At 35.2% G+C, this 15,603-nt stretch overlaps 1 protein-coding gene across 1 annotated transcript; it reads left to right on the top strand.

The window, feature by feature from the left end:
- The first annotated feature begins 1,480 nt into the window (after window positions 1-1,480).
- LOC145674764 (uncharacterized) lies at window positions 1,481-15,231 on the top strand. Its single transcript, XM_081744953.1, has 2 exons — window positions 1,481-2,266; window positions 12,608-15,231. The coding sequence occupies exons 1-2, from the start codon at window positions 1,902-1,904 to the stop codon at window positions 13,023-13,025; spliced, it is 783 nt and encodes a 260-aa protein (XP_081601079.1). The 5' UTR covers window positions 1,481-1,901; the 3' UTR covers window positions 13,026-15,231.
- The last annotated feature ends 372 nt before the right edge of the window (window positions 15,232-15,603 follow it).

Here is a 15,603-nt window from a genome sequence, read left to right as displayed (position 1 = left end):
AATGGAAGTGAACTAAGTGAGAAAGAAATAGAATAAAAACAAAGAACTTCTCGAATTTTGGTGGAAAAAGAAAATGGAAAACTTTAAATGAAAAAAATATCAGTACTTTCTATTTCTTTTTTTTCTTTTTTTCAGAAACCAAACTTCCGAAGAGAAGGAAGGAAAATATCTTGAACCTGAACAGTGATGCCAATTGAAGGGAAATTTCCCTTGGCGCAGGGAAATTTTAAGTAAATTTTGAAGAAAAGGGAAAAAGGGAAATTGCTTGTAATCTCTCAATATTGCAGGGAAATTTGAACCTCTTTTCAATCATTTATAGATTGAATGTATTTACGTATCTGATTAATCTCATTAAAATTCAGTATAAATTCAACATCCTATTTGTTCCAAACATAATCCGTTGTACATATTTCACATAAAGTCTCACAAGTTATTTTGCTTTGCATTCGTTAATATTCTTCAACATTACACATCGATCAACATACTCAGTTAAATTCGAAATATTACAACAATGCTTATTTAAAGTCTTTTATCAACATTAATCTTCCCATTGTTCAATTAAATGCAATGCAATAAGATGAAATATTTCTCAATTAAATTATCACTACAACTATTATAACAGTTTGGTTTCCCAATCAGAAGATATTTTTCCCAACCAGAAAATTGACTGTGAAGAAGATTAATCGATGTATGAGAAGAAAATCTGCGTATCGTGAATGTAAATATGTATATATAGACGAATATTGGGTCATTAGTGTATGTGTGTTTGTGTAAGTTTACAAATTTTCTGATGACTGTGCGCACAGAATTATAAATTCTTAAGAATTACGCATGTCTAAACTTTGATTTAGTGTGTATTGTGCTTACGAACATTCCTCATGTACAGCCAAAGGCAGTAGCAGCTAGAGTTTTCTTTGTAACTGTTCGTATTTGTTTCAGTAAATATGGGAGTGCTGTTCTTAAGTAAGTACATACCAATATATACTTACTATTTTCTTTGTACCTTAGGTTACATTAATATTAAAATCTATAATGATATCTAGGATAAAAATTAAATTTACATAATATTTATTTTATATTCTTTATGATTTATTAAGGTTGTCCGTCCTGACCGAGGTATTTATAGGGTTTTTCCTCAGTCACGCCAGGCAAATGCAGAGATTGCACCTTTAACATAGGTCCTAGCCTACACCTTTCCATATCCTTTCCCCTCCTCTATCGCGACGCCTTAGATACCTAAACAACAAATCAAGTTCAAATTCTGCGTAAGCTCAAAAGAAGGCTGTCAGGTATCTGCTTGTATGTGGTTATAAGATTGGGGTGAGGGGGTGAAAGCGAAAACGATTAAAGATACGTTTACTAAATACAGTACTTGAACGATTTGTTTGAAGGGAAATTTTGTCCGGAAAAGGGAAATTCTGAAGCTTTTGAAGGGAAAACGGCTCTGAAGGAATTGGCATCACTGAACCTGAACCTGAACCTGAAATTTGACTTTTTCCCGTTTGCGACACTTCTTATTTCACGTATTTTCGCATTATCATTTTACTACTTTCTATTTTTTTTATGACTTTGTACTCATCTTGTTACTTTTTATCATTTTTCAACTATTCTAATCTTTACATTTTACACGTTTAATTACCTTTTTAAATTGCTGATATTCTTGTTCAACACAGTGATAATGATACTATATACAACTTTTGTGATGTTTACTACAAACAAACAATTAATTGCCGAGAAAGCAATTGTGGCTGATGAAGAATAATAAGAGGAAGAAGAAGAAGATTGTTAATATAAAGATGCTTTTGTGAACGTTCTTGTAAATCATTTCATTAACATTGGGAACATAAAAGATAAGGGAAGTATAAGAACAGTGTTAAATTCTTATTATATTTCAATTCACAATGGCTGGTAATGCGTCTGTTAAGTTGGAATTGATGTGCAAAGAAGAAATTGCTTATGACTTACCTCATGATGATCCTCTCGAAGGGAAAGGGTGGACATACGAACTAATGAATGACAACAAAGAGTTAATATTATCTACAACGGAAGGAGAGGTATCAGTGGACAAGGATCCAGCTATGTGCTCTTTGGACGTGAAACTAAACGTTGATAGGGTGAAACCAGGATTAGCACTAGAAGAAGATCCTGCATTTCAAAGTAATGTAGAAACGCTAAGGAAATTAGTGGTTCAGGAAACTTACGCGTCGTATTCTAATGACTCCCAACAATTAACAACAAAAAGTTTAAATTCAGTTCGGTCAGAAAGGTATGTTCAATTTTTCATTAACTAATTGGCTCAGATTAATAACACGGTTACATGGTTTCGGAAATTTTGTTGGTTAAAAGCAATACTTCACGAGAAATATTTAGGGTTGGGAGATATCATGATCGTAAGTAAGTAGCCTACAATTTGGAAATGACATGGTACACATAGACTAGCTGTATACCAAATAAAAATAATAACAAGATTGATACCATCGATGCAATTCTTATCTAGTTCATATCTTGATAAAATAATTATTTCTTTATTATCGGTTACACATTTCTCACTAAATGTTCCACATATTTAAAATATGGGTTCTCGACGATATTGTTTTATTTATATAGAGACTTATGTAAAATAACAAACAATGAGAATGGTAATTATCCTAAAATTTTACACTTTAAACCTGTAATTTATTACATTCGAACATAAATTATGGACGTTTGTGATTTTATTTAGGATTTAGCTCAAATGGGTCTAGCCTGATTTTTCCGGCGGGCTTCGAAAGACTTAACTAAAATACAAGATAAAGAATATTTTAACCAACAATCGATGTTCATTATTTGTAGAGGTCCATACATCAGTCCATTTCATAGGTGCACTCATTTTTTCAAGGAAGTCGACTTTTTACATTCCCAGGAATCTTTTTTAGGGTATGGACCTGCATTTCTGAATATGGGATCACTTTAGGGGCTTAGTGAACGTACATGATATATGAATTATTTTAAAAACAACGCTAACCAGCATGTGCTAGATGGCCGGTAAAAATAAGATTGCTATGCAGATTAGGGCATTACGCAGAATGTGGGTAAACAAGGATAGCGCAAAATTCTGTATTTAGGATGACTTACATGTCTTACGTGTTGAATGTGTTTTTGTACGTTCCTAACAAGTAAACCTTACGTTTGGGTGAATCGAGTTGCTGACTGAGACACATATGAGAAAGTAGTACTAAATGTGGTCAGTATTTCAGTGAAGTTTTAGGTGCGAAGCTCCAGGGGTTTAGGAGATACAGCTACCAGAACATCACATGGAAGTACAGAATAGTCTTCATACAGTTGGAGGTAAAAGCTCTGTAAGACCTCTTGTAACGACAAAAGGTGAATAACAAATATATGGGTACATATTGGGATTTGGGGGAAGTCATATAGTAAGGGTATACCTGACGGCGGCCATCTTGAAATCCGCCATTTTGAATTAAGGTTAAGTTTTTAAAATAGGAATAGGGTCATGTGATACATGATTTAAGGCGCAAATTTAATCAGCAGAACAATGGTGACGTTAATTTTGATTTACGCGCAATTGGTAAAAAGTTACAGGGAAATTAAATATTATTGCAGTATATGTATTAATCCTTTACCCCACCTTGTAAATTTTGTGTTAATGATAATAATTAAATAAAAAGCAGGTGGATAAATATTAGGTCTATGGTAAAAGTTGCCTTGATGGCGGCCATATTCAAATCCGCCATTTTGAATCAGACAAAAGTTTTAAACAAAACGCATAACAGTGACACCTTATTAATAGCAAATTTTACCATAACTCCAACGGTATAACCATTTTTGCTTTATCATTAACCAGCATTTGTTATCGCATAAACAAGTTGCTAATTTAAGGGAAAATGACCAAAGTGGAATTGAGTCATAATTGAACTTGGGTCTTTCTTCCAGAAAGTCCTCAATTAGTACAATCAGTATGTAGTTCAGAAAAGAGTGCATGACTTGCACAAATGCTCTGCTCACAGTAAGCACACCTGACAAAGGCAATCGAGTTACACTTGACACATTTGTCGTTAACAATTTCGTCAAAGCAGTAGTCGTAAGGAGCGATCCATTTAATTTTGTGCTGGTTAATGATAAAGCAAAAATGGTTATACCGTTGGAGTTATAGTAAAAATTTGCTATTAATAAGGTGTCACTGTTATGCGGTTGTTTAAAACTTTTGTCTGATTCAAAATGGCGGATTTGAATATGGTCGCCATCAAGGCAACTCTTACCATACACCTAATATTTATTCACCTGCTTTTTATTTAATTATTATCATTAACACAAAATTTACAAGGTGGGGTAAAGGACTAATACATATGCTGCAATAATATTTAATTTCCCTGTAACTTTTTACCAATTGTGCGTAAATCAAAATTAACGTCACCATTGTTCTTCTGATTGAATTTGCGCCTTAAATCATGTATCACATGACCCTATTCCTATTTTAAAAACTTAACCTTAATTCAAAATGGCGGATTTCAAGATGGCCGCCGTCAGGTATATCCTTACTATATGACTTCTCCCTAGTCCTAATATGTACCCATATATTTGTTATTCACCTTTTGTCGTTACAAGAGGTCTTACAGAGCTTTTACCTCCAACTGTATGAAGACTATTCTGTACTTCCATGTGATGTTCTGGTAGCTGTATCTCCTAAACCCCTGAAGCTTCGCACCTAAAACTTCACTGAAATACTGACCACATTTAGTACTACTTTCTCATATGTGTCTCAGTCAGCAACTCGATTCACCCAAACGTAAGGTTTACTTGTAAGTATCTTATAGGTAACATCCTGAAATGCTTTCTTTGCTTGTATATTTCTGTTCCAAAGTAACACAATACATTAGGGACGTAACTTCTTAATTATATGGATCCCTTCATTCCCAAACATTTTCATAGTTCCGTGTTATGATTTGCCACACTAAATTTTGATACTTTATTTCGTTTACAGTGGTTACTACGTACCTTGACAAGGGGTTACTTTGCACATCGGGCATTACTTCCTACAAAATATGAAGAGAGTTTCACAGTCCTCCGTCGGTAAAACCATGAACTGTATACACGAAGTTTCAACTACCCCCTACGATAGAACATGTAACTTTATTTTGGCGTTAATGTTGGGGGTTAGCATCAGTTCTAATTACAGGGAGGGTTTGTTGTTGTAGTGGTATGGAAAGCAGTCACTGTAAAGACCGCCAAATTTTAATAGAATTTCCGTCAATGTTAAGTCAGTTTCGTTATATTATACAACGTAACTAAAAACCGTTTGAACATTTTAATACAAATAAATGAATTAAACGGCGGTTAAGCCCTACGGAGAGCCATTCTGTGCGTCATTAGTTGACAAAACAGGTTGCAAGTCATTCATAAAAATTCAGATTAATGAATTGGATCCTAGAACCAACGGTGCTGACAATCTCTTACAGTTAAAGCTTGCAGGGTCCCTGACGATTCGAATAAATCGCTTCTATCCTAAGACCTCACATACCACCCTAGTTGCATGCCTTCGGCATTCAAATCATGACAAATCAGGGTTAATTTCCCAACCCCAATTGGGCTGTCAACATTCAGGCCTTAAGGAGGCATTTTAAGAAAATAAATATAATGAAAAGGACGACATGAAATACACCCTGGGAGGAGATTTAATGCAACAGCCCCACATTTCAATTCATCAATTTTTTAATCATTAGTATTACTTGAGGCCCGCTCGTACCTACAAAATTGGTAGGTTTACAAATGTAACCTTTTAAAGAACGCTAGCTAATACTTATGTCTGGCTTACTAGCAATTGCACTTATCTTTATCGAGAATAAAGTCACATCCGAGAGTATTTGTCACAATAGTGAAACACAAGATAACAGTATATTAGCTTGTTCATTAAACATTATTGTTTTCAGGGCCTACTCGTACGTAGCAATCTTAATATGTTCTCGTAACATAAACCTTAATTTTACCATATACTGCCTGACTGACGTAGGCATTCCGTACTATCGATACATCATAGTATCCGGTGTTTATCGTAATAAAGGGTACCGTGGAATCGTAAACGTGCTTCCCTTTTTCTTTTTCTCGAGACCGGTTTATGATTCCCGGCACATGAAAGCAAGAGTTATTTTCAAAATCAAAAAGAATAACATTTAATTTACTTTTTCTAAATCCAAATCAAAACTCTAATTATTTTCTATAAATCCAAATCAAAACTAATTATTATATGAAAATCTAAAATCCGAAAATCAATTTTATTACTATTATACTTTTCTCTAATTATGCCAAACATTAAAAGTTAGAACAAAATTTTGAGATTTTAGTCAATTGCCGAACCTGCACATTAGCTGGGACCCAACCAGGCGTCGCACTGGTATCATCATTTTCATTTTATAACGAAAGTATTGATGTCCTTAGAGGATGAACTATATTTTAACTTTCAACTCTTCTTAACTTATAATATCGCTTTCTCTGAAGTCAATTAACTTCAGGTATCATTAGTCACATTGAATGCACATTGACTTTTCATAGTAGACGGCATATATGTATCGAACGACGAACAAATCAACGAGCAACTTTATCAAATTCAAGGTTATTGTCAATTACTTTCACTATTATAGTAAATTGTGTTTAACTTACAGTATTTTGACAGCGACTTAATCTTACATTACAAATTTCGCATATTTTCCCATTATACAATCCTAACATCGGACGAAAAAATTCACTATCTGAAGAGCACATTTTTTTAATTACCCAAAATTTAAACTATATGATTAATTGTAGTTATTACTAGTACTTCTCTAATTATGTTCGTAATTATCTCTAATTGCGTAACATGTCTCTAAATGCTTGATTGTATGGGGACATCTAAATGTTAATATAAAGATAAAGAAGAATGATTAAAAACTCAAAACAAGATTTGATAATAAAATTTTATTATGAAGTATGGTTCCCAAAACTGGAAAGACCTGAAAAGAGAAAAATACAAAACTTAAACATCCTAATAAGAATTCGATACTGAAAGTCCGCATCTAAACGGGATAGCCACACTTTTCAAAAGTGGTGCGGTATTATTACAATTTCAAAGTCCGAAATCGCGTTCTAAATGAACTACCTGTTTAAAATTTCCAATGCTGTCCTACCTCTTATTTGCACATTCATCTTTCATCTTCAAAAGCTATAAGGAGACCATAAAACATGACATCTAAGTGAACGTACCTGATTGTAGAGCGATAGTGATGGTTTCTTGGACTGGTGCGTCAGTGGCGGTGGGCACACACTTTGATTCTGAAAAGTAACCTTCGAAATTCGGAGAAATAATCAAATAAATAAACAATAATCCTTTTTTCATTCTGTGAAAGTTTAAATGTTCAAATTCGGTATTTCTGATTTCTAATATCTTCCGGGGTTTAGCCCGAGGTCGGGTGAAGTTCACGCTTTTTTGTGCTAAGATTTTAATTTTCCATCTTTGCCAGTTACGCTTGTAATCTGTAATTTAGCACGTTTATGTGTACTTTTCCAGTTAGTTTGTTTAATTTGCGGAACTTTTCTCCTTTTTGCAGCGTATTTACTAAATTTCCACGTAATGACAAGCCTTCCTTTACGATGTTTCGATTTACGCTGCATTGCGATACTTGTCATAAATTTCTTTTTAGGTTTGCGCTTATATTTACTATATTTTGCCATGTAGTTTACTATTTAATGTTCGTACGTGTTTTCGCTTAAGCTTTTTAGTGCTCTTCGGAGTCGATGTACACTTCTTTCGCATGTTTGACTCGAAATAACCTCGCCTACAGCTCGACTTTAATTTGCATGTAGTTCGTCTTTGACCGAGTTTAGTTCGTTCCGAATTACGCTTAGCAAGGCACTTTCCTTTTATTCTCAACTTATTTCCTGCTGCACGCCTAATGTGTGGTCGTGCGTGCTGAGAATACGCTATAAGTGGAGGTCGACGAACATTGTTATCATCATGAGCAATCAACTTGTCTACATTTTGAGTAGCACTACACTAAAATTTTCGCTCTTTACAATTCCGCAATAGTGAAGTACTAGCTTGAAAATTCAAACATATCGGCAACTGAAAATTAATAAATGTTGCATCTGATGTACTGATATGATCACGTCTGCTCATTTTAATTCTACTGATTATGCTCCTCGAAATCGAGTTTACGTTAATATCGTATTACGAAAACTCAACTGGGTATCATTGGCCATCTTATATTTCTTCTTAATCTTGGTGTTACATTTCGGTTCTATAACGGAAATATACATTCGATTGCGTGTGATTTATTGGAAGTGTTACTTTCACGCTTGTTTACGGTAAACATTTCCGTTCGATATATTATGTACGAGACGTTCACTACTTAAAACACAATTCGCTTGGGGGCTCTATTGTGAATTTGAAGTCATTTCTTTCTACAATACTCAAAGCTGATAAAGTCGGAATGGATTTGCAGCACGAAAATGCAACTTACGTTAGACATACACTGTTACAGAGAAAAATATGAATTTGTTAAGTCGCGCAAAACCATTTGCTTGCGACACAAAACCGACAACACTGTAACTTCGTTATCACACAAAATCATCAATTGAACTCTCAAGCCTTCCCTGGCTTCTTCAAGAGGGCGGATACGCGCAACCTCAACGCTACCGCTTATCATGTGTGAAACATCGGTATCCTTTGCCGGCAAAACAATCACATTAGAAACAATTGTCTACAGGTACGCGTAACGATTCTTCTTTTTCGCTATCTCTACACTGCATATTTCCTTTTCCTGACTGTAATCGACTTTCTGGGTTATTTGGCACATATCTTTCACAACTTGGGCCGGCTCGAATTCAAGAGTATTTACGGTTTCTTGTCCGCCTTGCACTTTTTTATTTTGTTGGTTTGCCTACACTCAAACTGTGCCGTTCGCATGTATTCATAGAACACAGTGAGACCCTTCTTTCCTTCCGCTACACTATTTTTAAACTCAGCAGTTACTAAATCAACATGATTGGCCGCGTTAACTAATTCAGAGCGTACTTCAGTTAAGGAGTTATTGGCTACTTAGATATTATTACATAAGCTGTCTGCTTTGGCATACAATTCGCTCTTTCCTACGCTCCGAAATCGTTTCTGTTACAGGCTGTTGAAGTTCACCTACTGATTCATCTATTTTTTGTCCTAGACATCCAATATTGATTACCATTTTTGAGCAATGATTTCTAATTGTTTCTCTAGTTCCTCTGTCAACATTGCTTGAAATTGTTCTAAAACACTAGCCTCCATATTGATATGAATTACGAGCAACTAATTCAAAGTACGAAAATATAAATGTCTGAGTTAAATACGAAAATAAGAAACATGCACTTAAAACATGAAACACTAAGAATTTTGATATTATGACCATTAACAACCAATCCTTCTTTTTACAACTCAGGTTTCACTTTGCGAAGTGCTTCAATATAAAATTAACACAGATATAAACTAATACCTTATATAAAATATTTTCTATAACTATTCTATCAGGCCTTGATTCCATTTTGTACTAATACACAGTAACACGCTCAGCAAGACAATAGCTGTGTCTTCATCAGACTTCCACTCCTTCTGGCTGCTGGGAGTTGGTCAACACTTATATATACTGTCCGGAAATCAATTTTAATTACGCCCCGCCCCTTCTTTAAAACGTAACACTTTTCTGGCTTTCACTTTCATTTTTTAGATGCACACGTGTCCAATTAAAGGTTTACTTTTTTCCGCTGGATGTGTTCTGCCCTCTAATTATCCATATTTTCCTTGTTATTTTGTTTCTCTTTCTTCTTCCTTTTTATTCCTTCTTCTTTAAGCAGAATCTTCTCCCACTGCTTATTTATCGAGAATCCTGCATTCCAGTTCATCACCTCGACTTGTGCTTTCATAATCTCTCTGGCTTCCTTCCATTTTCTACCCAAAGTTTTGTTCTCAACTTCTATGACCTCTCCTCCTTCCCACTCTATTCTGTGGTTTGTTTCTTTCTGATGCTTGTATATCGCATTGTTGTCCATTTTCAATCTTATATTATCCTGGTGCTGTTTAATCCTCTTTTGCATTTTTTTGTTTCTCCTATGTAAATTTTGTTACACTCCTCACATCCTACTCTATATATTACTCCCCTTTGATCTTTGTTCGCTATTGCTTTTCTCTTTGTTCTTCTGACTAGTTCAATTATTCTGCTTCCTCTTTTCCTATACGTCCTAATTCCTGCTTTCCGAAACATTCTCTATATGTTCTCTGTTTGTTTGCACAGTTATTGTGTTGAAACAGTCACGTGATACTGTTTTTCTATATATTATCACAAAGCCTTGCTCAGTATGTTATTGTGTATTAGTATTAAAACATTTACTCTTATTCATAAATGCACATGAAGGTGCATAGTGAAAAACATGTATGTGTGTGTGTATACTCAGTCAGCTGTTTGCTATCCACTCTCATCTACATAGAATTAAAAATCAACAAGAAAAATTTTTATGAGCTACATTAACCTCTCTGTTGCTCTCAAGGTCAAAACACATTAACTTACTTAACTTACTTAGCTTTATTTTTAATTAATTGTTTTCGCCGACGATCTAATGGTAATTGACTGTCGACACTAGGCTAATCAGATTCAAAACTCAACACGTTATCTGTATAACTAATGGTATTGTAAAAGCAGTTGTAGGAAGATTACTATAATTTAATCCGGAAAATCGTCGCGATGTGGTTGAAATCGTGTTTTTTGTAGTTTTTAAATTCTTGTAAATGATATCGTAACCTTCACATTGATTTTCGTCTTTTTCCCAAGATTTGTCACTTGTTTATTGCATTTATCCCAGCTTTGCGACGGCAGTGGGACGTAATATTGAGGTCTCAAATATTCAGTAATAATAATAATAATAGTATAGGTAACAAATTCCGTATGAGGACACATTGTATTAAAGTTTGTAAAATAACCCTTAGCGTAAGCCGTAAGTTACAAAATAGTCGGGATTGGAGAGAAGTGTCAGGACCAACAGCACATACCCTCTCGATACGTTCCTACAACTAGCTACATGTTATAACGGAAAGTTCCCCTACAACTAGCTAAATGTTATAAAGGAAAGTTAAATGTTATAACGGAAAGTTTCGAGATAATTTTCGAGTAGAAAGTAGGGATTCTGAACTCACAAGAGCCGTAATTAAATTTGTTTTTAAGTAATGGTTTTGCTGGCTAAGCTACAGAAGATGTCGAATTGGTTTCGGGAAAGGGGTTCCGTACCTTCATGAGACACCTCTACAGCTACTCAAATTTAAACGAGAGATTTCCGCTAATATTTCGTGTAGAATATATTCTATTGTACGTTTTTAGGAAAATAACTGTAAAAAAAAACTGAATATAATTGAAAACTAAAGCTTGTAATAAACTAACTTGTGAAGTTTGCAGATGTAATTATAAAAGCTTTGCTACAAAAATATATACACAGACCATAATTCAGTTAGCTCTGAAATACAAACTAAAAAAATGATGTATAAGATTCACTCTACAGAGCAATTGTTGCTTAAAGAGTGGCGTACACTATTTCGAGAATCGAGATAAGATGAGAAATGTTTACGATAGTTTTAGTCTTGTCTCGATTCTCATCTGCAAAGCATGACTATAGTGTGAGTTAACCTTGTCCCGTCTCGAATTAAAATGTTTCATCCCGATTTTGTTTGGTTTGTCTTAGAATCGAGATGAGAAATTCGTCTTTTCATGGGCAACATTACACAAAACCGAATTTTTTTTTTGTACCTAATATCACGTTTCTCTAATGGTACGACCTGAGCGATAATAAGTGTTTAATTTTTAAATATTCTTCGAGATAATTGTTATTTTTATTAGTATTATTCCTGAAAATTTGATATTTCAAGTGCTGAAACAAACGAGTATTCAAATATTTGAATGTAATGAAGCGTGTGTTATCGCCGATCTATTTCCATCAAAATTCCTAAAGTAAAAAAAAAAAAAAAAAAAAAAAATCTTTTACGTGTATTCGATCGAAGAACCTCGAGATTACTGGTTAAGCCTCTAGACCACTGAACCACGATCACAACGCTGTAAATGATTCGTCTTTAGTCTTGTTACTCTAAGTTTCTCTGCCTCAGCTTGGATAGTTGTATGTAATTTTTTAATTCGTTTCAAAACGCCTTTCGTGTTCCTCTTATGATGATATAAGTAAATGATCTTCGGTACAGTTTCTATAATACGTTGAGTTGTTCTTAAACCTTTGGATCGCAAGTTGTTTTTTTCTCCACACGAAACTACAGATAAGACAGATTTAATTCTCATGCTGTGCATTTGTGTCAAGGAAGCCGACAATATCTGGCCATAGACATATGTCCGCCACGATATAAATGATAGTTCAATTTGATATAGTGAAACAAACTACAGCCACTTATTTTGAGACTATAGTGATATGGTACTCCATTTCATATTTCTACAATATTTAATGTAATAGAACATGTAATATAGCGTAACTTTATCATGTAATATAGCTAAGAATTACATGTTTTCCTGCTACTTATTCATTATCTCCATTTATATTTAATTATTTGTTGAATTTGTTATAGGCGCGATAACATCTTAGCTTTCCACGGAGAAGGGAATACGTTTACTACATTAAATAAAGCCATTTCTCATTCTTATGAGGATTCTGATACTTCGACGCAGCTTGGCAAAGGATTTCATCGATCACGTTTGACAACAAATATGGTGACACAGGAAAGTGAAAAGCGTCATAGGTACCAAAATAGTAATAAACGCTCTAGTAAAAGTTCAACTATATCAAGTGGTGAGTTAGTGCATACAGGTAAAAAATCTCACGTATGTGGAAAGGAATTTAGAGGATGTTCTAGTTTGGCTACGCACATGGTGATTCATACAGGAGGAAAACTACACACGTGCCAAGAGTGTGGTAAGGCATTTAATCGTCGTTCAAATTTGGCTACACACATGTTAATCCACACAGGAGAAAGACATCACACATGACAAGAGTGTGGTAAGGCATTTACTCGACGGTCAGATTTGGCTAAACACACGTTAATCCACACAGGAGAAAAACCTCACATTTGCAATGAGTGTGGTAAGGCATTTACTGAACGTTCTAATATAGCAACACACATGTTAATCCACATAGGAGAAAGAGCTCACACATGCCAAGAGTGTGGTAAGACATTTACCCAACGTTCACATTTGGCTAGACACATGCTAATCCACACAGGAGAAAAATCTCACACATGCCAAGAGTGTGGTAAGGCATTTAATCAACGTTCAGATTTGGCTAGACACATGTTAATCCACACAGGAGAAAAACCTCACACGTGCCAAGAGTGTGGTAAGGCATTTACTGAACGTTCAAATATAGCAACACACATGTTAATCCACATAGGAGAAAGAGCTCACACATGCCAAGAGTGTTGCAAGGCATTTGCTCAACGTTCAAATTTGGCAACACACATGTTAAACCACACAGGAGAAAGATCTCAGATATGCCAAGAGTGTGGTAAGTCATTTACTCAACGTTCACATTTGGCTATACACATGCTAATCCACACAAGAGAAAAACCTCACACATGCCAAGAGTGTGATAAGGTATTTGATCAACGTTCAAGTTTAGCTACACACAAGTTAATCCACAAAGGAGAAAAACCTCACATATGTCAAGAGTGTGGTAAGGCATTTTATCAACGTTCAAGTTTGACTATACACAAGTTAATCCACAAAGGAGAAAAACCTCAATGTGCAATGAGTGTGGTAAGGCATTTACTCGACGTTCAGATTTGGCTAAACACATGTAAATCCACACAGGAGAAAAACCTCACACATGCCAAGAGTGTGGTAAGGCATTTAATCAACGTTCAAGTTTGGCTACACACAAGTTAATCCACAAAGGAGAAAAACCTCACTCCTTACAAAAGTGAGACAACTTATTTAATCAACGTTCAAGTTTAGATGCACATATGTTAATCTACACAGAAGAACTTCACACGTGCCAAGCGTGTGGTAAATGAATTAGACTTCGTTCAAATTTGGCTACATCTGTATTAATTCACACAGGAGAAAATGATTACACATGCCAAGAGTGTAGTAAGGCATTTAATCGAGGTTCCAGTTTGGCTGCGCACATAATAATCATCACACGTTCCAAGAGTTTGGTAAAAAAATTAATCAACCTTCAAGTTTGGCTACACATGTTAATCCATATAGGAAAGAAAGGTTGCGTATGCTAAAGGTGTGGTTCGAAGTTTAGTCGAAGTCCAACTCTGGCTACACATGTTAATATGCATTAGAATATTTAATAATATGCCCTGAGTGTAGTATGTAATTTGATATACGTTGAAGTTTGGCTAGACACATGTTAATCCACACAGGAGTAAAACACCACACCTGCCAAGAGTGTGATAAGGCATTTAATCGACGTTCGGAATTGGCTACACACATGTGAATCCACAGTAGCAAAATCTCACCTTGCAAATATCCTGGAATAGAATTTATTCAACGTTCATACACGATGAGCCACAAAGGATCAAAACCTTACACGTGAAAATTGTGGAGGACGATATAGTCTACGCTCAAACCTAGCAATGCAGTTGAACACATATCAATCACCAAAGAGATGCAAAGAGCTTACCAAGGCATTTGCTCAAGGTTCACATATTGCAAAGTAAATGATAATCCACAAAGGACAAAAATCTCACACAGGGGGAGGGTTTATACGAGATGACGCATTCCTTTGGACGAATAGAGATGATATAGTCTAAGCTGTTATTTTTACGCGTGCTATGAAAATTGTACTATCCCAAATTGAGTGCTTGAGTAGAATAGTCGATCAAGGGATGTCTTTGTGTCTGACGTTATCCCACGTTTACTGTAGATCCATATCTAAGTTCAAGTTATACTCACCAAAATGAGCAATTTTGTCACCTGACAACATCTGGAAGTGATTCGTGGCACATTTCAAGTAAACTTTGAGCACTGTTCTATATGGTCTGCAGAAACACCCGACGAAGATTGTTTCTGGACAGACTTACCTCTGCTGAAATAGTTTCACACTCACGTACGAGATCATTTTGTGCTCTGCTGCCCCATTAATTTTAATTCTACAAACAATCCGCCTCTATGGTCTTGTGGTCTTATTTCTATGTAGAGAATTGGTTGAGAAATGCCATTCCACTGTTCCTTATCGATATTTTCAGACATTTTTCCCTCACCACTAAACAGCCATATTTACGGGACAGTCTGTAAATCTGTTTGTAACACTTTGTACATTTTTGTATAGTTTAAAGGTGGATTCTTTTCACTGCACTTTTGAGCAGCATTCTATTGTACATCACCACATTAAACGCAGAATAAAAAACATCTGATTTGGCACACTTCTCTAGCGTGGGATCACGTTGTCCAAGTCACTCTCACTCTTTTCTTGCCATCTGAGTTAAACATTGTAAATTATTTTAATTGAATATTCTCTACCAATAAATGATAACGATATTTCACTGCATCTTCAACTGTCAAACGCAGACTCTAGCCGTAGCCTTACTACTGGGTTCACAATGGAAATGGTGAAGCA

This window comes from Thermobia domestica, chromosome 18 (assembly GCF_964235325.1).
Source record: "Thermobia domestica chromosome 18, izTheDome1.hap1.1, whole genome shotgun sequence".
Classification (NCBI taxonomy): Eukaryota; Metazoa; Arthropoda; class Insecta; order Zygentoma; family Lepismatidae; genus Thermobia; species Thermobia domestica.
Note: the sequence above shows the minus strand (reverse complement) of the source record. Positions and strands in the feature narration are given on the sequence as shown.